Source organism: Limtongia smithiae (genome assembly GCF_038497785.1).
Source record: "Limtongia smithiae strain NRRL Y-17922 unplaced genomic scaffold V1518scaffold_1, whole genome shotgun sequence".
NCBI classification, from domain to species: domain Eukaryota; kingdom Fungi; phylum Ascomycota; class Lipomycetes; order Lipomycetales; family Lipomycetaceae; genus Limtongia; species Limtongia smithiae.
In genome coordinates, this window is record NW_027117622.1 from 695,899 (window position 1) to 714,469 (window position 18,571).

The window sequence follows — 18,571 nt, forward strand, 5'->3', positions numbered from 1 at the left end:
CGTTTTGTAGCGCGACCGGGGCGGGGAAGGGCCGGGCCCTGGGTCCCGCCGAGGTCTGGGGGAGGGCAGTGAGTGCAGCAGACAAGGCCGGGTCGGAGTGCAAGGGATGGGGCCTGCAGACAGTCAAGAGCAAGGCGAGCCAAGCATGCATATGTCAACAGTACAAGGCGCGCTAATGCGGGCGTCCAGCGCACGAGCCGCAGCAACGCGGTCACGGACTCGCGGGCGGCCGGGTTTCAGCGGGCACCCTGCGTGCGTTGACACGGACGGCGCTCCTGGGCGAGTCAGCGCACTGCCGCAGCAAAATTCTGCGAACACTGCACGACACCCTCCCTGTCCTAGTCCTCCTGTGGCCAGAGCCACACCGCCCACCCGCTCCTCCCGCTCTATTATTTACTGCCCCTTCCCGCCCTGTCTCTCCCAATCTCTTCTGTTTTCTTCCCTTTCTGCCTTCCATCCCCTCCGCCCTTTCCTCCCACCCTTCGCTGCAGCACACCCCCAGGAATGATTCCCCACGTCATCACCGCGTCTGGCCACGCGGTGTCTCTTCTCTGCGACGAGACCCCCTCGGCCGCCCCCATTTACGACAGCCGTCTCCCCCGCGATCACGCAGCCATGGCGCCGATGGCGCCGTCTGCCTACGCCCGGCACGTTGTCTCGCCCTCTCCGTACGTGCCGATGTCCGTCGCCCCTCACTCCGCGGTGCTTCACCACCATCAGCCGCCGTCGCAGCAGCACGCGCTCCAACACCCGCCGCACACTACCTACTACGCGCCTCAGCACTCCACGCAGAGTTATACGCATTCGAGCCAGGACTACGACCGCCAATGGTATCATCCGCAGCAGCCGCAGTTGTACGCCACTCAACCCGTCGCGCCGCTGCTAGTGCAGGCCGTGCCTCCCGCGCACCTAGGATACCCCCAGCAGCCGCTTCTACAGCAGCAACAACAGCAGACGAACTACTTCCATCAATCTATGCAGCAGCAGCAACAGCAGCAACAGCAGCAGCCAGAGCCGCCAGTCGATCCGTCTGTGCAGCGGAAGACGTCTATTGCAAGACTCCCCAAGAGCGTACCAGGCGGATCGACGAGTTCGCCAACGTCTAACGGCAGTATGTCATCCAGCAACAGCCCTTCGGGCGGTACCATATATACCCCTGCTTCCATGGCGGCTTCGGGTGGGATGTCGACCTCTCCTGCTTCCGCGTCCGTTGATCAGCGCAAGGCTCGACGCTACACATGCCAGTGTGGCAAGTCCTTCACCACATCCGGACATCTTGCGCGGCATATGCGGATTCACACCGGAGAGAAGAACTACCCGTGCCCAGAGAAGGGTTGCGATGCGCGCTTCTCACGCCAGGATAACTGCATGCAGCACTACCGCACACATCAGGTTCAGGGCGCAAAGAGAGGTGCTGCGGTCGCGCCCAACGCGAAGAGTGCAGCGCTGACTTCGGCCTCGACCACAGCAGCTGCAGTGCCGTTGGCTAACAAAAAGCGACGAACCATGTCGGCAGGTGCACCGGAAGGATCAAGCCGGCCGGCCCTGGCCAAGACCGAGGAAACTGCGTTTCATGAGCCGGTCTATCCTTCGGCGTCAATGACTCTGCAGCATCCGCAATATACCGCTCCAGCCGGAGCTGGATCGACGATTTCGCTTCCCTCCATTGCGGCCGCCATCGGACCTCTACCCAGTCTTCCGTCGCCGCAGCATGCACGCGTGACGCAAGCGAATCCTGTCATCTCAAGCAGGCTAGACGAGTTTGCCAGCATCGCTACTTCGGTCGACGTCTAATTCTAAAAAAATTGTTGAAAGTTTGAGCGGATTTATAGGCGTTATGTTTACTCTGTCTCTTGTTAACATCTCTCGCGTCTTGCTTTTTTGTACTGTGTCTCTTTCTCGTGTGTTATGTTTGCGCTTGCGTGAATGGCAAGTCGATGCAGAATATGGTGGTTTGTTTGCTGTGCAACAATATGGCGAGTGATTATTTGTTGGAGTTAGTGTCTGGCTAGGAGGTGTACATACATACGGTGCTGGTTCTATAAATAATATGCCGGTCGTCCAGTTCAGGAAGGAGTATTGTGTTTATATTAGTAAAATAACTGGTTATTTGTTATATATTATAAATCTAGCTGTTGCAACTCCTGCTGTGTATTTCTCTCCTCTTGCGCTGAGCAGCACTCTGGTTGTTAGACTAGCTGAGGTGAAGTCGCTCTTGCCTCAACGGCTTCGCCCCGCAATGCGTCAAAAATTAGACATCTGCGCGGTTGCAACCGGCAACGCGACGCGCAAATTTGGCGTAAGCCAAGGCCATAGCCGCAGCGCGTCAGCGTCGCTGCTGCCTCAGACGGTGTCGCCAAGGTTCAGGTGACGACTTGATGATGTCTTGCGAGTTATTAACGACAGCGACGGATCACGCACGTGCAGCAGATGGATGCCACTTTCTACCACACACTCTGGCTGGCACGGTCGGATTCTCCACATGCGAGCCACGCTTGCAGGCGGAGGCGGCAGGAGCGCTCTTGCGAGCACGCGTTTCACCGCTAGTGCATGCCGTGCGCGGCGGTGCACTTCAGAAATTGAGAGGTGCTGGCAGGACACTCTATCTGACATGTTCCGCGCGTGTCCACGTATACCGCAACGCGTCGACTCGCGGCGCGCGCGTGCAAGGGACACGACGGGGGTCTCATGTTCTACGATGCATCGAGCTCCGTGCAAAACCGCCGTGAAGACGAGAAATAAGAAGATCAATTTTCTAGTGCAGCCCCATCGCGAACGAAACTGAACAGCTGTCCCATCCAAACCGTCCACCACGTTATATGTAGGCACGCCGCGCCCGTGCTAGCCGGCCATTCAGCAGCGGCTGCAAGCGGGCGGGTAGACTGCGCTACGGTGTCCCAGTTCTCCAGCCAGGAGAGCAGCCAAGCGCAACGTTAAACAGCAATGGGCAGGACCCCGCCTCTGGGGCGCTGCCCAGCTGGCGGGCCGCCAGAGCGATGCGGTGCGGTGTGCGGGCGAACGACACAGGGTTCGGACTTCAGGCGATGAGCAACGAAACCCAGCGCTGGCGTCCCGGCTGGCCTGCGCGCAGGTCGCGCTCTCCTGAGTTGCACAACGGGCTCTTCGTTATTGCTGCTGCGCCGTCGCGTGCAAGCGGTGCCGGCCTCCTGCGCGCTACCCTGTCTGTCACCTAATGGGCGGCGGCGGTGGCTTAGCACGCGCGCTGCGCGTCCGCGTTCCCTGCTTAGCGGCGCGCAAGCAGCAGCCGAAGCAGCCGCCGCGCCGGACGGATCGGCCAGCGCTCTCCCGCGCAGGTTGCGTTGGACGCGCTGGCGCTGGCCAGTCTGCGTCGCCCTGCTCCCCTCGAAAACGCCACGCACGTCCGCGCGACGAATGCGGCCGCTGGAGCAGGCGCAGCGCGACGCCGCCGCCGCTGCTGGCGGTGAGACAGGCGTAGCTGGATTCGGGGCGCGCAGCCATAGCGGCAGCCAAACTGTCACATGCGCATAGCGCTGCAGCCCGCGGAACTGGCAGGGCCCGCAGCAGGGCGCACAAAAGGGGAGACTGTCACTGCGGCGAGGGGGCAAAAATGCCGCGCGCTCATCGCTGCTGCGTATGCGAACAGGACAGGGCCGCTTGTTCTCTGCGGCCCTGCTCGGCACGCGTGTGTCATATGACTATGCTGCAGGAATCTTCCACTGCGGCACGTGGAAGCTGCGCGCCGGCAGACCCGCCGGGCCCGGGTCAACGCCGCCCGGCAGGGAAGCCAGGGCCGCAGTCTTCTCGCGGCGGGAAGAAATAAGAAGCGAGCACTGAAAACCTTACGGGCTAGACAGCGCGCACCTCGGAGCGCGGGCGCTCCAGGCGTCCGCGGCTCCGGTGTCAACAGCACAACCGCCACGACACCGCGGAGCTGGTCGTTTCGCGGTGTGCTGGCTGCTACGGAGGAAGCCTGCAGCAGGGCCGCTGGGGGGGGGCGCGCTGCTGCGAGCACGCAAGCTGCCAGATCGGCGTTGTTGTCACAGCCGAGGCTGACTCAGCCGTGACCATGCAACGCTGCTCCTGCGCAGAAGTGAAGGGGCAGCCGCGAGGCCCTGTCGCATCCACAGCCGAGTTCGCGAGCAATTCAGACTACGGACTCCGACCGCGCCCTTTTCATCGCGCCCGAGACTTCTGCTCGCAAGTCAAGACCCCATGCCCATGGCGGAACGCAGAACGAGGGCCTGGTCGGCTCAGCAGTGCTGCAGGCAAGCGCGCCTTGCAGGGTTCATGCAGCTTGTGATAGGATGGCCCATTCGCTCTGACTGACGGCCCGCTGCGCGCGGGGACTCGCCTATACAGGCTAGAAGGGCAGCGCTGCGCTCGCGGACGTCGCCCCAAACCGAGTCCAAAATGGCACGCTTGTGCGGCTGGCCTGTGAGCGAGCGCTGAGGCCCACAGTAGTGAGTCTGCGCTAACGCGCACCTGGTTAGCCCGTCTATCTGTGTCGCCGCCATGCTGGACCCGTATTAATTTTCGTATATCTTTGTCTGCTTGTGGTCCCTTGCCGTTGAGCCTCCAGGTTCCCCTTGCGGATCGCCCACCCGCTTCCCTTCTCTCTGGCGTCGACTCGCTTGTGCCAATCAAAGCCAGAGACTCCATGTTGCTGTGCAGTAGCGCACAAGCGTAAACCAGGCGCACTCGCTACGCAGTTTTGCGAGCTGGGTCGTACGTGCCATAATGCCCCTTGAATCTCAACACACGAGGAGAAGATCTGAGGTATCAGCGTCATGGTGCGTTGTTGTCTGCCTGGAACGCTCCTGCACCCTTCTTGTGAGCAAGCGACGCGCATGGTCTTGCGTCAACCGTGTGGTGTGAACAACAAGAGAGTAGCGATTCGCATCACAGGACTGAGACGTCTTCATAAAACAGCAGGGCTACACTTTAAGGAGCCCTCGGTCCAGTTAGGTCTAATATTAGAGTCCTTGCTATGGCAGATGTTTGCAGTCAAATCGTATGCTGCGAGTAGCAATACAGGAAAGAATCTTCCATCGGTGAAGCACCAGTTTGTGCACATTTCAAAAATAGAACACCGAAGCCGCAGTTCATTAAAAAGTAGATTTTGTCCGTGCGCTGCTCTGCGCTGCGGCAGCGTCAGCGAGTTTAAGCCCTTTTGGACGACAGCGCCCGGAACTTTGTTGGCTACTTCTGAAGAGGCTGCGCAGTTGAGCCCCCTCATGTATCGAACAGTGGGCTTGTTTCATGCACTCGCCACTGCTGTTGCTGTCATTCGTAATCACAAGCTTGACTGCCTACGTTTATTGCCGCAGAAGCTGGTTGTGTTAGAAGTAGTAGCGGCCTCAGGGGTGTAGAAATCCCGGTCGTCGGAAGTCGCTCCGCAGTGCGCTGCGGCTGCGAACCAAATTTCGCCATAACCAAAGATAGATCGCGTACCGACGCAACAACACAGCACATTCCAAATTTGCGCAGGCTCGCACACACAGCGGCTAAATTGGCTTCGGCGATTCTTGAATGGTAACGATCATCTTTCAAATGAGCTTTCTAATTGTTTTTGCATCGGCGATGGTTAAGCTAGCTAGTTTGCGTTAACGCGTACCGCCCTACCGCAGTACAGCTTCTACAGCAATAGCAGCAATCAAGAGTAAACAGTGGCAATGCTGCTAACTATGACCCTTCTGGTATTCTGCTCTAGCACAATTGTCAATAGCGGGCTTTCATGACTAGAGAATGTTCTTCGCCATACTCCTAGCCCGCGGTGACCATCGCTTGTTGACTGTCCTCGATTCTTTACAAATACCACTTATCATGTACTCGCAATACTCAATTTCTGCCTGCGCACCTGACATCGCCGGTTCGCATAACCCTAGCATGCTCTCAGACTGCGAATCGATAACCTTCATTCATCTGTTGTCGATAGTCCCGTCAGCCAGCAGCATGCCGTCCAGAACGCAATGCGTCGCGGTGACTTCTTCGCTCTGCCACGCAAGATAACGCCCCAGCCCTGAAACACTCGATACTCACCGACTTCCATATATACACATACCCAAACCGTTCTGCTTGGAGATACCAATTCGCATGTCGCAATGGCTGCGCCGGAAATTAGCGACAGGGCTAATATACCACGAATATCGTTGGATTCTAGCTTGGCAGACGCAACCTCTCCAAAGCGATATAGCAGGAGACCGTTCTCCGCATAATGTCCGGAAACGATAGATGTATACCGGCGTAGCACCAACAGAATGCCGCAGCGCTGGCTGCTGTTGAGGTGCGTCTTGCTTGCTCGCTAGCGCCGCACCGTCGCCTGGCGAAAAATTTCAAGATGTACAGAGCCCGGCGAAAGAGTAGCCCGAATATAAACAGTGTATGTATCTAGTTGGTGGCTGTGCATATCAGCATCGAATGCAATCCTCGCAACGTGCTGCAAAGCACGCTGCGCTCGTATAGTGCGCGCAGATATGGTGGGGTCGACGCACTGACTTCAATTTAAGGCGATCCCGGAAGGTACAGCCGAATTGCGCTTGTCGAGCTTGACCACCGAAGAGGGCCGCGCTCGATTTTCAGAGATCGCGCTTGTCCGCAGCCAGACTCAATCATCGCAGAGACACGCCCGATGGACGATAAAACAGACAAATGACATGCAAGCAACAATACAGTGGCTGCACGGTCTTTATTGGTTTCGTTGTTGAGTTGTACTACTGCAATATTCGACCGAAGCCGGAGCGTGCGCCCGGGGCGGATCGGCCGGCGCCGTCGTCGACGACTACGTTTCTGGACGCCCAAGCGTCTCTCTAAACCTTGCTGTCGGTACCGGCGGACCAGGTCCGCACCAAGATCTCTTTCTCCTCGACCCTTTTTCATATTGGCCTGGCAATCGCTCTTGCGCGAAGGATATCCCTTGCAAGCAAGACACACGGCGGCTGTGGACAGCGGGAGGTGGAGCCTCTTGTCCAGCGAAAACTGCGTTTGCTATCCTTCACTTGCCCAAAACCGCATGGTCTGTAACATGACAGTACAACGCACGGTTCTTGCTGGCATGATGGCATTTCGAAGCATACTCGCGTGAGTGCAAATGTCATGAAACAACGGATTGTTAGAGGGGCATCGTTGTGTCTCCGGCGGCTGAACAGCGGACACCAGAAGGCGAGCGCCACAGCACAGCACAAGAAAGCCTCCATCTTGATTAATCAGGTGTGCATTCTCCGCGCGCCACTCGTCTTTGACCGTGCAGAGGGCTCTTCACCAAAAATTTTCATACAATACACAGCACGAAGAAGGCGCCAGCGCGCGGTCACCCTTGCTGGTGCGAAAGGCGCGAAACTTTACTCCCACTGGCCCCCTCGTTTATAAAAACCCCGTGCTGCATTTAACCTCCCGAGTAGAATCATTTGCTAGCTGCCGCGAAGAGAACACGATTAGGCAAGTGGTGCGAGAAAGGCAATAAAGTTCGGTTCCGCGAGACGTTATGCTAGCTGCAGCGCGGAAGAATATGAACCCGTTCTTCAAACTAAAAACAGAACAGGCGCCACGGCGTGTGAACGGGGCGATGTGCTCATGAAGACCACTCATCGCGCCGCCTCGGCATTTCATCATCGTCGACTGCTCTCGTATATCTCCAGTGGAGTCTGTCCTGCTTGCTTGTTGTTGCTCTGCTCGCCGGATTGGCACAGCCTTCGCAACCATGTCCCACTCCCCCCCTGCACAGATGTGCATGACATCCTCCTACTTCAGCCATCGCTCAGACCTCTGCGCATCTTTTGGTCGCGTCAGATTCAGGGGTCGCACGAATTTCTATGCGAATTTCATTTCCGCCGCCGGTTTTTTGCGAACCACAACGCAGACCATGTCGATTGCTCCAACAAGATTCACTGCGGAAGAGATTTATTACTTTACAATTACTTCGACGCAAAAAGCTAGCTTCGTTGTCGTCGTCGTTTCGGTCCCCGACGCAAACTACCCCTGTTCGCGTTGTTCGTTCGCGTTCTCTCTCTGGGCTCGGTAGCAACCGTTTCACTGTCGTCCTCATCCTCATCCTCGTCCTCGTCCTCGTCCTCGTCCTCGTCCTCGTCCTTCACTTCTGCTTCGACTGCATTGGAGTCATCAAATTGCTCCTCCATCTTGTCCCAAATGCCGTCCGCTTCTTCGTCCTCATCGTCCTCATCATCATCCTCATCATTAATTCTGTCTTCGTTCCGCTTCTCAAAATGGACTCTCTCGGAACCACTTCCCCGATCCGACCGGCTAGTCTTGGCTCTCTTCCGGCAAATATCCGCTGCAGCTTCATCAGACTCATCTTCTGTCTTAGGTTCAATGCCGTTTTCCTCTGCCGGCTCGTTGCCAACGGTAGGACTGGCGTCCATGATATACAGAGCAGGCACCTTGGCTCCGACATATACCTTGCCGATCAGCTCCCGAGTCTCCAGGTTATACATATGGATGTATTTGTCCAAGCCTCCCGTGGCGAGAAGAGGCACAGGCTCTTTGCCAGACTCGCTACTGTCCTCGTCGTCTGAACCGAGTAGATAAGATTCGAGGCACAGAACTGATCCTGTCGAACCTTTGAAGTGTCCGCTCTTTTTTCCTGATATTATGTTCACCTTCGAAGTGACACCATGAGTATCACAGAATACTATGTCATGCTCATTTCTGCACGGCGCAAGCGAGACGATTGGATGATCACTAGCGTCGATGTTCACAATTGGTCGGCCTGAAATTTTCGTCTCGTACACTCTAATCTGTCCAAATCTAGTTGATATCACGACACGGAAGTCAAAGGCCTGCTCACTGCTCCGATCTGCATCCAAAAACCGAATATCACTGATCCAGACAGGCACGCGGAGGTTAAGCTCGTCGTCTTTCACATTCTTTGACCGCCACAGCATCCGTCGTGACAGAACTGGCGACGTCATGCCTGGAAGCTGAGCAAGTTCCCATTCTGACTCTCTCTCGTCTTTTGTTGTCTCGCTGTCTGTAGAAGTCAAAGACGACTCTCGCGCAACTTGCCGTCGCCGTAGATTCTTAATAACGTTTATTTCAAGCTCGCGCTCCTTTCCTCCGAATGCAATAATGTTGGGTTCGCGCGGATGAACGCGATATGCGCTGATAGATATGTCTCTGACTCGCCCCGGCGTGTCTCCCATCAGCATCTGAAGACGGCAGTTAGTTCATACGAAACCCCGCTCTGATGTCTAGTCACTTACAGTGCGAAATTCAGGTCCAGGTGCACTGGCAGACTCCACGTCTCGCATGACTAGCTTGCCTGTCGTGGTACAGCTTGAGAGCTTGTTCGCGAAGAACTCGAGTCGGATGTACGCATCGTCCTTCTGTGTCGAGTTGTCTTTCCATTCGCTTACAAGAGCATACGGTGGCTCTGACTCGTACAGTTGTATTGTGCCGCCCCTCCGTGCAATGCAGACCTGTGTATATTAGATTTACTGCCTCGAGAAATTTTTGTTGTAGAACGGACAAACGTACATAGTCCTTGCCGTCTTTAAGCTTGATGACAATCATTTGCTGCACATAAGACAACCTCCCCGCCGTCGCAAAAGTCTCAACAGTCGGCTGAACATCCTGCTGAATGCTTGTATTCAAGCCAAAAGGAAGTGAAATGTCTACCTCGGCCAGTCAGTTGGCGGACCATACTCTCGAACATGACCGGTCGACCGCACTGGATGAACGTACCTTTCACACTCCCGCTGTCTTCTGCAGAAACAAAAACCCGCATAGCGATAAAGACGCTGATTCCAACGATAAGAATCCTAGATACGTCCGAGGAAACGAAATCTGTAGTATGTCTTCCAAAAGCAGCGCGGTAGAGCTCGAGGAGAGGGTCTTCGGTAAACAGAAAAAGTCTCCCAGATGTTTGTTCTTCCCAATCACGCGCCTCTGTGTAAGTGATTAGGGTTACGAAATCTCACTGCACACAACACCCATCAACAGAATATAATTGCGAGATTGCGTATGTCGCTCTGATATTGATATACCAGTGATATATCCGAACAATGGCATCAGAGAGCTACGATGGATCGCCGGCCACCCCAGCCCCGTATTCACAGTCCCCGTTCAAGTCGCTCTACACCCCATCTCCACCTCGCACAAGCTCGCCACTATCACCTCAAACAGTCAAATCTGCAAACAATATTTCAGCTCGTTCAAGGATGCAAAATAACCCGTCGACACCTGTTGCGACTGCAAGAAGCGCGGTGGCAAATGTCGAGCTACCTACCGCGTCGCTGGTTGCCACGCCGAAAGAGATGCCAACCGGCAAATGGCGACATCCCGCCTTCGACGACATCAATTCTCGCGTCGACGCGACCGAGTTCACGCAGACTACGAGCCGGAAAATGGCGCTAAATCTGCTGGCATGGATCACGTATTTAGTCTTCGTGGCCGCAATGAGGAGTTGGTGCGTACTTGGCCCTGCTGGTGCGTGAGCATTCTGATCCGAGCGCTAAACGAATTACTTCAGGCCGTGGATGCAAGAACTGATGGCAGAAAATGAAAAATTCTCAAGACGGATGACATATATTGGTCAGTTTACGACTTCTAGTTACACCGGATGCGTGCTAACGAGCGATACAGGCATAGCATTGCAGTTACTATTTGTTTGGAATATTGCCGATGGTTTGATTCGGCTCATCAAACCACGAGACAAGCTTGCAGATGTTCCGCTTACACCCAGCCAAAGAAAGCTCATGGGTCTTGACGAATATGGTACCGTACTCCTGTTGCTCATGTCCTAACCCTGTCTCTTGTGCTGACACTTGTTCACAGTCAAAACAAGCTCTCCTTCACAGCCTTTGACTCCGCCAAAGTACGTCAAATCCTACCCGTCTTCACGAGAATCCCCACGGTCATCGCCACTTTTGAAAAAATCGCTCCACAATCTCTCCTCGTCGCCACAGACTCCACAGAATGGACGGGGTGGTCCTGCGCAGGTGACGCCAACCAGACAGCTAGCCAAGCAGAAGGAGCCACAGACACAGCCACAGCCCAAGCAGTCGCCCTCTACGCTGCCACTCTCTGGAACCCCTGGTGCGACAGGGTTCACTCCAGGAGGACGATACATGTATAACCTTACAGACTCCCCTGGCCGCAAGAATCTGCGGTCTAGTTGATTCTCGATACCAAACAAAATGAATTCGTGCATGTACAATATGTCTCAGCTTTGAATTACCTTTGCGCTCTTTTTTATACTATTACTGTAGTTATATGATGAAATAAGTGGCTTAAAGTGATCTATTATGTACAAGGGAAACGAAATATAGCCACTACTTTCGTTCGTCTGGTCGCAGGTAGTAAAGCTTCGCTCTTCTCGCCCTCTTCGCGGCGCGCGCAATGAATTCGAAACTTTCAACTGACGTGCTGAACACCTTTACGCTGATCTCAACGCCGAGCTCGGCTACTTCGGACCGCAATCTAACGCTAGTATCCGTGCCCGAGCGGGTAATCCCCATAATCGTGCCTGTGAAACTGGGCTTGCTCTCCGGGAACGCAAAGTTCACCTTAAGGATATCACCGGGCTTAACCTGCACGTCACTGGACCGTTCGAATAGTCTCCGACGCCAGCCATTGGGGTCAAGTTCGTCAATGTACTTCTTTTGCAGGAGGAGAACAGGATTGGTGCCCTTTGGGAGAAGGGACGACTTTGGCACTGGAATTTTCAAAGGCTCCTTGGCAACTATAAAGCCCGTGGATTAGCATGCACAAAACTGATGTACAGTCTTTGACAAAAGGACGTACTTCGCTGATAGGTGCGAACTCCGGCCGCGGGACCGGCGAGCGCTTCGTCGACGAACCGTAGACTCTGCCGTGGGCGAAGCGAGGCGGTAAAGAAGGACTGTGAAACGGCCTGTTGCCGCAGTCCGGTTGTTTTCAGAGCGCTCATTTTGATCGGCGACACTGAGGAAATTGATGGGTGTTGCTGTTCACAACAGGAGCTGCTTTGACGATATTTTTGAAGGTTTCGACGACCGCGAGAATTGAATATCAGCATTAAAGGGGTTTGTGGTCGGCAACCGGGAACTCGAAGCACGTCATTTTTATCGGTCCCTTGACTCTTTCTTCGCCTGCTGCGTACTCCTCCTATAATTTCGCTAGCGGCTGTTAGTCCTCGCTATACAGGGAATAAAGAATGTTGCCCTCAAGAGCCCGTCAATTGGCGTGCGCTGCGCGTGCGCAGCGTTGCTACTCCACCACTAAGCCGTTCGTGCCGCTTACCGTCGACGGCTTCGTTGGCGCCGTGGGCAACACGCCACTTATCAAGCTCAAGGGACTGAGTAAGGAGACTGGTGCGAATGTGTACGGCAAGGCGGAGTTCATGAACCCCGGCGGGTCTGTTAAAGGTGTGTACGACTCAGAAACACCGTGAGTGCGCGTTCACTAACTCTGTACTATAGACCGTGCTGCGCTGTACGTTATCGAAGATGCCGAGAAGAAGGGTACGCGGATAATAATACCATACTTTCCTGAGGTACTTGTTTACTGACCACGGAGTAATAGGCCTTATTGGACCTGGAGGCACGGTTGTCGAGGGTACCGCCGGAAACACCGGTATCGGTCTTGCTCATGTAAGAATTCTTTGCTGGTGAGTGATGACACCTAACTAACATGCGTGCTTAAGATCTGCCGTGCAAAGGGCTACAAATGCGTTATCTACATGCCCAACACTCAAGCGCAGGGCAAAATAGACCTCCTTCGTTTGCTCGGCGCTGAGGTATACCCGGTTCCCGCAGTCGCGTTTGACAACCCAGAGAACTACAACCATCAAGCGCGCCGACACGCCGAGAGGTTGCCGAACGCGGTCTGGACTAATCAGTTTGATAACACTGCGAACAGACAAGCACACATCGAGACTACCGGCCCGGAGATCTGGGCGCAGACAGAGGGCAAGATCGACGGCTTCACATGCTCGACGGGTACCGGTGGCTCATTCGCGGGAACGACTCGGTTCCTTAAGGATATCAGTGGCGGCAGGGTCAAGGCATTTCTTGCGGATCCACCTGGCTCCGTTCTGTTCAGCTACATCAAGTCCGGCGGCGTCCTGCTTGACCGCAAGGGCTCCAGTATCACTGAGGGTATCGGCCAAGGCCGCGTCACCGACAACCTGGCGCCTGAAATCCCCCTGATTGACGACGCTCTGAAGATCGAAGACGCCAAGACCATCAAGATGATCTATCGCCTTTTGGACGAGGAGGGTCTCTACCTCGGCGCGTCCTCGTGCCTGAACGTCGTTGCCGCATATGAGATGGCTCAGAAGCTCGGCCCCGGCAGCACTGTCGTCACCCTGCTCTGCGACGGCGCTTACCGGTATGCCGACCGTCTTTTCAGCCAGAAGTGGCTTGAGACCAAGAACCTCCGACAGGAGATTCCTCCACATCTGGAGAAGTACATTGTTCTGTCATAATTACTTTTGGTTCACATCTGGTCTTACTATAGAACAGTCATTTGTATACGATATCGCTTTCTTTGCTTCTCAAAAGTTTGGGTTACACGAGATTATGATAGAACGCCTGATTATGAATAGACCTTAAAAGACATTTAATGAACTAGCTGAGAGGTTGCCTATTCCTATCATTCAACCATATTTCATTAACTAAGAGAATAATAAGTTCAACGCGGTCTTATCGTGTTCTCATTAGCTTGTACGCCCCCCTCTCTCCTTTGCTATCCGGAAAACGCAATTACATCGTCGTCACCAGAAAATTATCCTCAACATAATAACAGTCAAACCAGTAATGTAAGAGAGTGAAAATAATACACATGCAGTGGAAATAAAAATCGTGGTCAAGTCGTATGTTTGAAATTGGTGATGCATGCCTCCTCTTCTTCTGTTCTCCCCTCCCCAAATCATCTACGTCAGGTAATATAAACTAGTAAAAAAAAAACTCAAGGAAGAAAACTTTTATATACGTAACACAAAGAAGACTTAACACAAAATAGTGACCTTGCACAACCTCAGTTTATCTATTCTTTTTTGGTTTTTGATCTTTCTTCGCTCTTGTACCTGTTGTCTATGCGCCAACCCACATCCGTGCGGATCGGAACAGTCTAATCCACGGACCAAACTCGCCCCAAGACGCGCTTTCCTCAATCGGATACCACGAGTTATTCTCCTTGAACAGCACGCGCTCGGGATGTGGCATGAGTGCAAGTACACGACCGTCGGGCGTCCGCACGCCGGTAATGCCCCCAGGAGACCCGTTGGGGTTGTATGGGTACTTCTCTGTGATCTTGCCGTAATTGTCAACGTATCTAATTGACACGAGTCCGTCCTGCGCTAGCCGCTTCGCCTGCTCGACATTCTCGAACGTCGCTCGACCTTCGCCGTGTGCAACGACGATCGGGAATTTCGATCCGCGCATGCCGTGTAAAAACACCGAGTTCTCCTTTGCATCCTCGACGATCTCCACCTCGCAGACTCGTGCCTCGAACTGCTCGGACGTGTTGCGCTGGAACGACGGCCAGTTCTCGGTGCCAGGGATAAGCTCCTTGAGATGTGACAGGAACTGGCAGCCATTGCAAGCGCCCAACGCGAATGTATCCTTTCGGTCCGTGAAGAACCGTCGGAACTCCTCACGAGCGCGGTCATGCCATAATATCGACTTCGCCCAACCCGCGCCTGCACCGAGCACGTCGCCATATGAGAATCCACCGCACGCGGCAAGACCAACGAAACTGTCTAGCGTAACGCGTCCAGACAAAATGTCCGACATGTGTACATCCACAGGAATGAAATCCGCAGCGTAGAACGCATATGCCATCTCAGCGTGGCCATTGACACCCTGCTCACGCAAAATCGCAACCTTTGGCTTCGCGATAGAGAGTGGAATAGAAGATGTCATGACGACACCATCCACGATCGACGAGCTGCTCGACTCGGGTGGCGACGGCGACGACAGGCTAACCGGCTGTAGCGTGTCGGCCGGGTCGAACGTTAGCCGGTAGAACAATCCAGGATCAAAGTTATCCGCGATGTTGGCAAATTCCTGATCTGCACACTTCGGATTATCTCTCAGACGCTGCATGCGGTACGACGTGAAAGCCCAAGCCTGCTGCAGAGCGCTTCGCGTAGTCTCAAACACCTGCTCGTCCGCAAAATTGATCGTAACAGCCTGGTCCTTGGACGGTCGGACGTCAGCGACAGGAATAATGTATTGTCCATCGATATCGTTTGCTTCAAAGATGGCAATAAACCTGTCAACGTCCTCGGTCTTAACCTGGAAAACTGCGCCAAGCTCCTCGTTAAACAAAGTCGACACAATGTCAGCATCACCGCCTGGCAGATCGATATGGAGACCGACCCGTCCAGCAAAAGCCATTTCCAGGAGAGTGGTCAAAAGACCACCATCGGATCTATCGTGGTACGCGAGCACAAGATCGGGAATTTGGTGCAGTAGCGAGACTGTGGTGATGAAGTTCTTCAACATGGGAATCGACTCCACTTCAGGACAAGCGTTGCCAATCTTGCCAAAAACCTGCGCGACAGAAGAGCCGCCTAAGCGCGCCTTTCCCATGGCTAGGTCGACTAGTAACAGCTTTGTGCTTCCGACTTCCGGCTCTTCCACCCGTCGCAGCTGCGGTGTCCAGGTGGAATGAATGTTTGTAACAGCAGCGAATGCAGTGATGATCAGCGAGAGTGGTGCGGTCACTTCCTTGGTCTCCTTAGTCTTTCCAGAAACCTCGTCCCACTTCATCTTCATTGACATCGAATCCTTTCCAACAGGAATGCTAATGCCCAACTGAGGACACATGTCAAGGCCGATGGCTTGCACAGATTCGTAGAGCGTAGCCCCCTCGCCGTCATGGGAAGGCGCCGACATCCAGTTAGCCGACAGGCGCACGTGGTCGAGATCTTTAATATCAGCGGCAATCAAATTCATTAGGGACTCGGCAACAGCCATTTGCGCAGACGCACGACCAGAAATTAGTGCCAGCAGAGGCTTCTCGCCCATACTCATGGCCTCACCGGTAATCACACCTTCACTGAGCGAAGTAGCGGTGACACCAACATCCGCCACGGGAACCTGCCACGGGCCGACCATCTGTTCGCGTGCAATCAAGCCGGAAACCGATCTATCACCAATAGTAATCAAGAAGGACTTTGAGCCGACAGCCGGAAGATGCAGCACACGTTCGATAGCAGTCCTGAGTGGAGACGATGGTGACGAATCTGTGATTTTGACACCCTTCTCGCTCTCTGGACCGCCGCCGTTGCTTGCACTGTGAGCATGCTGCGGCACACCAGCTGACACCAACGGATTGCCGCTAGCATCTAGGTAGCTAGCCAAAGAGCTGTCGAATGGCTGCAGCTTGAGATGCCGGGACGTAGCAGTGCGCGACATCTTCGGCGGCTTGCCAAAGAGCATGGACATTTCGAGATCAATAGGAGTAGTGCCGAGAAGTTTGTCAGTAAGCACCAGCTTGCGCTCAGTGGTGGCAAAGCCGACGATGGCAAAGGGACACCGCTCTCGGCGCGCGATTTCAGAAAACAGTTCAGTGTCAGCCTTGGCAACAGCAAGGACGTATCGCTCCTGGGCCTCGCAGCACCAAATTTCCATGGGAGACAAACCGGGTTCCGAGCTGGGAATATCGCGAAGTTCGAATGTTGCACCGAGCCCGTGATCGTGAACTAGCTCGGGAAAGGCGTTAGACAGACCGCCAGCACCAACGTCGTGCACAGACTGAATAGGATTCTGCAAGCCAAGAGCAGCGCATGCATCTATAACCATCTGAGCCCGGCGCTGCATCTCGGGGTTGCCGCGCTGAACAGACGCGTAATCAAGTTCCACCGAGGTGTCGCCGGAAGCAACGGAGGACGCAGCACCTCCACCAAGACCGATGAGCATGGCTGGTCCACCAAGAACAATGAGACTGGCTCCAGGAGTGATTGGCTTGCTCTTAAGAGCATTGCACGGGCGAACAGAGCCAACACCACCAGCGACCATAATAGGTTTGTGATAACCACGGATTTCAGACTTGCCGCTCGCAAGAGGTAAAGCAGTTGTGAGGGTTCTGAAGTAGCCTGTGATGCTTGGACGACCGAACTCGTTATTGAAAGCCGCGGCGCCGAGAGGAGCCTCAATCATGATATCGAGCGCGGATGCGATGTGGCTAGGCTTGCCAATGTCTAGTTCCCAAGGTTGCCGGCACTCTGGGATAAGCAGGTCCGAGACGGAAAAGCCGGACAGACCAGCCTTCGGCTTAGATCCACTTCCGACAGCGCCCTCGTCACGAATCTCGCCGCCAGAGCCAGTGGCGGCACCAGGGTAGGGCGAGACCGCCGTGGGATGGTTGTGTGTCTCGACCTTGCACAGGAAATGCACAGTCTCCTCGCGGATCTGCCATTCATTCGACAGAAGTTCAGGGGCAAAGAAAGTCGCATCGAAGCCCTCGAGAACGGCCGCGTTGTCGGAATATGCCGAGACAGTGTATGCGTGGTTGACCTTCTCGTGAGTGTTGCGAATCATCTTGAAAAGCGAGAAAGGCTTGGCCTCGCCATCGATTTTCCAATCGGCGTTGAAGATCTTGTGTCGGCAGTGCTCGGAATTGACCTGGGCGAACATAAAGAGTTCGACGTCGGTGGGGTTGCGAGATCCGCCAAGTTGGTGGAAAGCTTCGACAAGATAAGCGATCTCGTCGGGGGCAAGCGCGAGACCAAGTTTCTTGTTTGCTTCCTCTAGCCTGTCCTTAGGAGACTTGCCGAGGGGGATCTCAATGAGAGGCTTGGGGCTGTGCTTTGCAAAGAGGTCGCTGTACGATGGAGCATGGTCGAAGATTGCCTTGGGGAAGGGAATTGTAAGGAAGAACGAGCAATTGAGAGAGAATGGAGAAAACATACCTGGGTCATTCTGTCGTAAAAAGAATCAAAGGAGATGCTGGACTTAAGGTGCTGCATAAGCGGAAAACCCTTGCGTACAGTAACTAGGATAGACACGCCACGCTCGACTCGCTCGACGACATGACCGAGCCCCGAGACGTTGGTGATGTTCGTGGCTTTGGAGGACCAGGGCGAGATTGTGCCGACGCGGGGTACGACGCGGAAGAGGTAGTTGTCGGGCTCGGCAGGACGGGCGGCGTGGGCATCAATGGCGGCGATGAGCGAGGCGTAGCCGGCATCGGATGGATCTGGCGCTGAGTCATATCGCAGAAGGGAGTCCAACATGTTGCGGTGTTCGGGGGTGAGTTCGGCCCAGCCGGTGACCGAGTCGTCGGAGGGTCTCAGAGCGACATAGTGGACATAGACGGCGCGGATGGAGGTAACGGCCGAGGAGTTGACGGTGGTGTTGATGTGGGCGATGAGCGCGGCGATGCGAAAAGGCGAGTACGCTACAGGGCCGGGCAAGGCGAGGAAGCGCGCGATGTCGGCGGCGGCAGAGTCGGACGACGCGGGCTCAGACATCGTCGTCAGCTGTCGGCAGCGGCGGCGGCGACGACGGCTGGGCTCGGGGAAGCGGGGCTGCGGGGGATGGGGATGGTGTGAAGGCGGAGGGAGACCAGAAGCGCAGATTGACGCTGCCTGCGACAGAGAGACAGAACCGACGTCCCAAAATGCTGTCGTCCCTGAAAAAATTTC

General features: G+C 54.8%; 6 protein-coding genes across 6 annotated transcripts; 3 read left to right on the top strand and 3 right to left on the bottom strand.

Moving 5' to 3' along the window:
* The first annotated feature begins 317 nt into the window (after positions 1-317).
* Positions 318-2,191, top strand: V1518DRAFT_408790 (uncharacterized protein). Its single transcript, XM_066902218.1, has one exon. The coding sequence runs from the start codon at positions 505-507 to the stop codon at positions 1,792-1,794; it is 1,290 nt and encodes a 429-aa protein (XP_066761924.1). The 5' UTR covers positions 318-504; the 3' UTR covers positions 1,795-2,191.
* A 5,630-nt stretch (positions 2,192-7,821) lies between these two features.
* Positions 7,822-9,827, bottom strand: V1518DRAFT_408804 (uncharacterized protein). The gene is made up of 4 exons (XM_066902219.1): positions 9,679-9,827; positions 9,472-9,608; positions 9,198-9,413; positions 7,822-9,143 (listed from the first exon to the last, which is right to left on the bottom strand). Exons 1-4 carry the CDS (start codon positions 9,719-9,721, stop codon positions 7,911-7,913), a joined length of 1,629 nt encoding a protein of 542 aa, XP_066761925.1. The 5' UTR covers positions 9,722-9,827; the 3' UTR covers positions 7,822-7,910.
* Positions 9,828-9,888: 61 nt separating this feature from the next.
* Positions 9,889-11,293, top strand: V1518DRAFT_408806 (nuclear pore complex component-domain-containing protein). The gene is made up of 4 exons (XM_066902220.1): positions 9,889-10,402; positions 10,466-10,527; positions 10,579-10,710; positions 10,771-11,293. Exons 1-4 carry the CDS (start codon positions 9,999-10,001, stop codon positions 11,112-11,114), a joined length of 942 nt encoding a protein of 313 aa, XP_066761926.1. The 5' UTR covers positions 9,889-9,998; the 3' UTR covers positions 11,115-11,293.
* V1518DRAFT_408809 (mitochondrial 54S ribosomal protein bL19m) lies at positions 11,148-12,130 on the bottom strand. The gene is made up of 2 exons (XM_066902221.1): positions 11,740-12,130; positions 11,148-11,677 (listed from the first exon to the last, which is right to left on the bottom strand). Exons 1-2 carry the CDS (start codon positions 11,990-11,992, stop codon positions 11,268-11,270), a joined length of 663 nt encoding a protein of 220 aa, XP_066761927.1. The 5' UTR covers positions 11,993-12,130; the 3' UTR covers positions 11,148-11,267.
* V1518DRAFT_408812 (tryptophan synthase beta subunit-like PLP-dependent enzyme) lies at positions 12,031-13,690 on the top strand. Its single transcript, XM_066902222.1, has 4 exons — positions 12,031-12,341; positions 12,396-12,437; positions 12,499-12,566; positions 12,620-13,690. The coding sequence occupies exons 1-4, from the start codon at positions 12,131-12,133 to the stop codon at positions 13,400-13,402; spliced, it is 1,104 nt and encodes a 367-aa protein (XP_066761928.1). The 5' UTR covers positions 12,031-12,130; the 3' UTR covers positions 13,403-13,690.
* V1518DRAFT_408813 (CobB/CobQ-like glutamine amidotransferase domain-containing protein) lies at positions 13,520-18,522 on the bottom strand. Its single transcript, XM_066902223.1, has 2 exons — positions 17,837-18,522; positions 13,520-17,777 (listed from the first exon to the last, which is right to left on the bottom strand). Exons 1-2 carry the CDS (start codon positions 18,395-18,397, stop codon positions 14,010-14,012), a joined length of 4,329 nt encoding a protein of 1,442 aa, XP_066761929.1. The 5' UTR covers positions 18,398-18,522; the 3' UTR covers positions 13,520-14,009.
* Positions 18,523-18,571: the final 49 nt, after the last annotated feature.

Excerpts from the sequence above, each read along its gene's own strand:
- V1518DRAFT_408804 (XM_066902219.1), bottom strand. The coding sequence starts at position 9,721 with ATGCGGGTTTTTGTTTCTGCAGAAGACAGCGGGAGTGTGAAAG. Across the intron at positions 9,609-9,678 it reads AGACAGCGGGAGTGTGAAAG|ACATTTCACTTCCTTTTGGC; the intron begins GTACGTTCATCC and ends TGGCCGAGGTAG. Across the intron at positions 9,144-9,197 it reads CTGGACCTGAATTTCGCACT|ATGCTGATGGGAGACACGCC; the intron begins GTAAGTGACTAG and ends TGCCGTCTTCAG.
- V1518DRAFT_408812 (XM_066902222.1), top strand. The coding sequence starts at position 12,131 with ATGTTGCCCTCAAGAGCCCGTCAATTGGCGTGCGCTGCGCGTGCGCAG. Across the intron at positions 12,342-12,395 it reads CCCCGGCGGGTCTGTTAAAG|ACCGTGCTGCGCTGTACGTT; the intron begins GTGTGTACGACT and ends TCTGTACTATAG. Across the intron at positions 12,438-12,498 it reads CGAAGATGCCGAGAAGAAGG|GCCTTATTGGACCTGGAGGC; the intron begins GTACGCGGATAA and ends ACGGAGTAATAG.
- V1518DRAFT_408809 (XM_066902221.1), bottom strand. The coding sequence starts at position 11,992 with ATGCTGATATTCAATTCTCGCGGTCGTCGAAACCTTCAAAAATATCGT. Across the intron at positions 11,678-11,739 it reads AGTTCGCACCTATCAGCGAA|TTGCCAAGGAGCCTTTGAAA; the intron begins GTACGTCCTTTT and ends CGGGCTTTATAG.
- V1518DRAFT_408790 (XM_066902218.1), top strand. The coding sequence starts at position 505 with ATGATTCCCCACGTCATCACCGCGTCTGGCCACGCGGTGTCTCTTCTC.
- V1518DRAFT_408806 (XM_066902220.1), top strand. The coding sequence starts at position 9,999 with ATGGCATCAGAGAGCTACGATGGATCGCCGGCCACCCCAGCCCCGTAT. Across the intron at positions 10,403-10,465 it reads GTGGCCGCAATGAGGAGTTG|GCCGTGGATGCAAGAACTGA; the intron begins GTGCGTACTTGG and ends GAATTACTTCAG. Across the intron at positions 10,528-10,578 it reads AAGACGGATGACATATATTG|GCATAGCATTGCAGTTACTA; the intron begins GTCAGTTTACGA and ends CGAGCGATACAG.
- V1518DRAFT_408813 (XM_066902223.1), bottom strand. The coding sequence starts at position 18,397 with ATGTCTGAGCCCGCGTCGTCCGACTCTGCCGCCGCCGACATCGCGCGC. Across the intron at positions 17,778-17,836 it reads TTTACGACAGAATGACCCAG|GCAATCTTCGACCATGCTCC; the intron begins GTATGTTTTCTC and ends CCCTTCCCCAAG.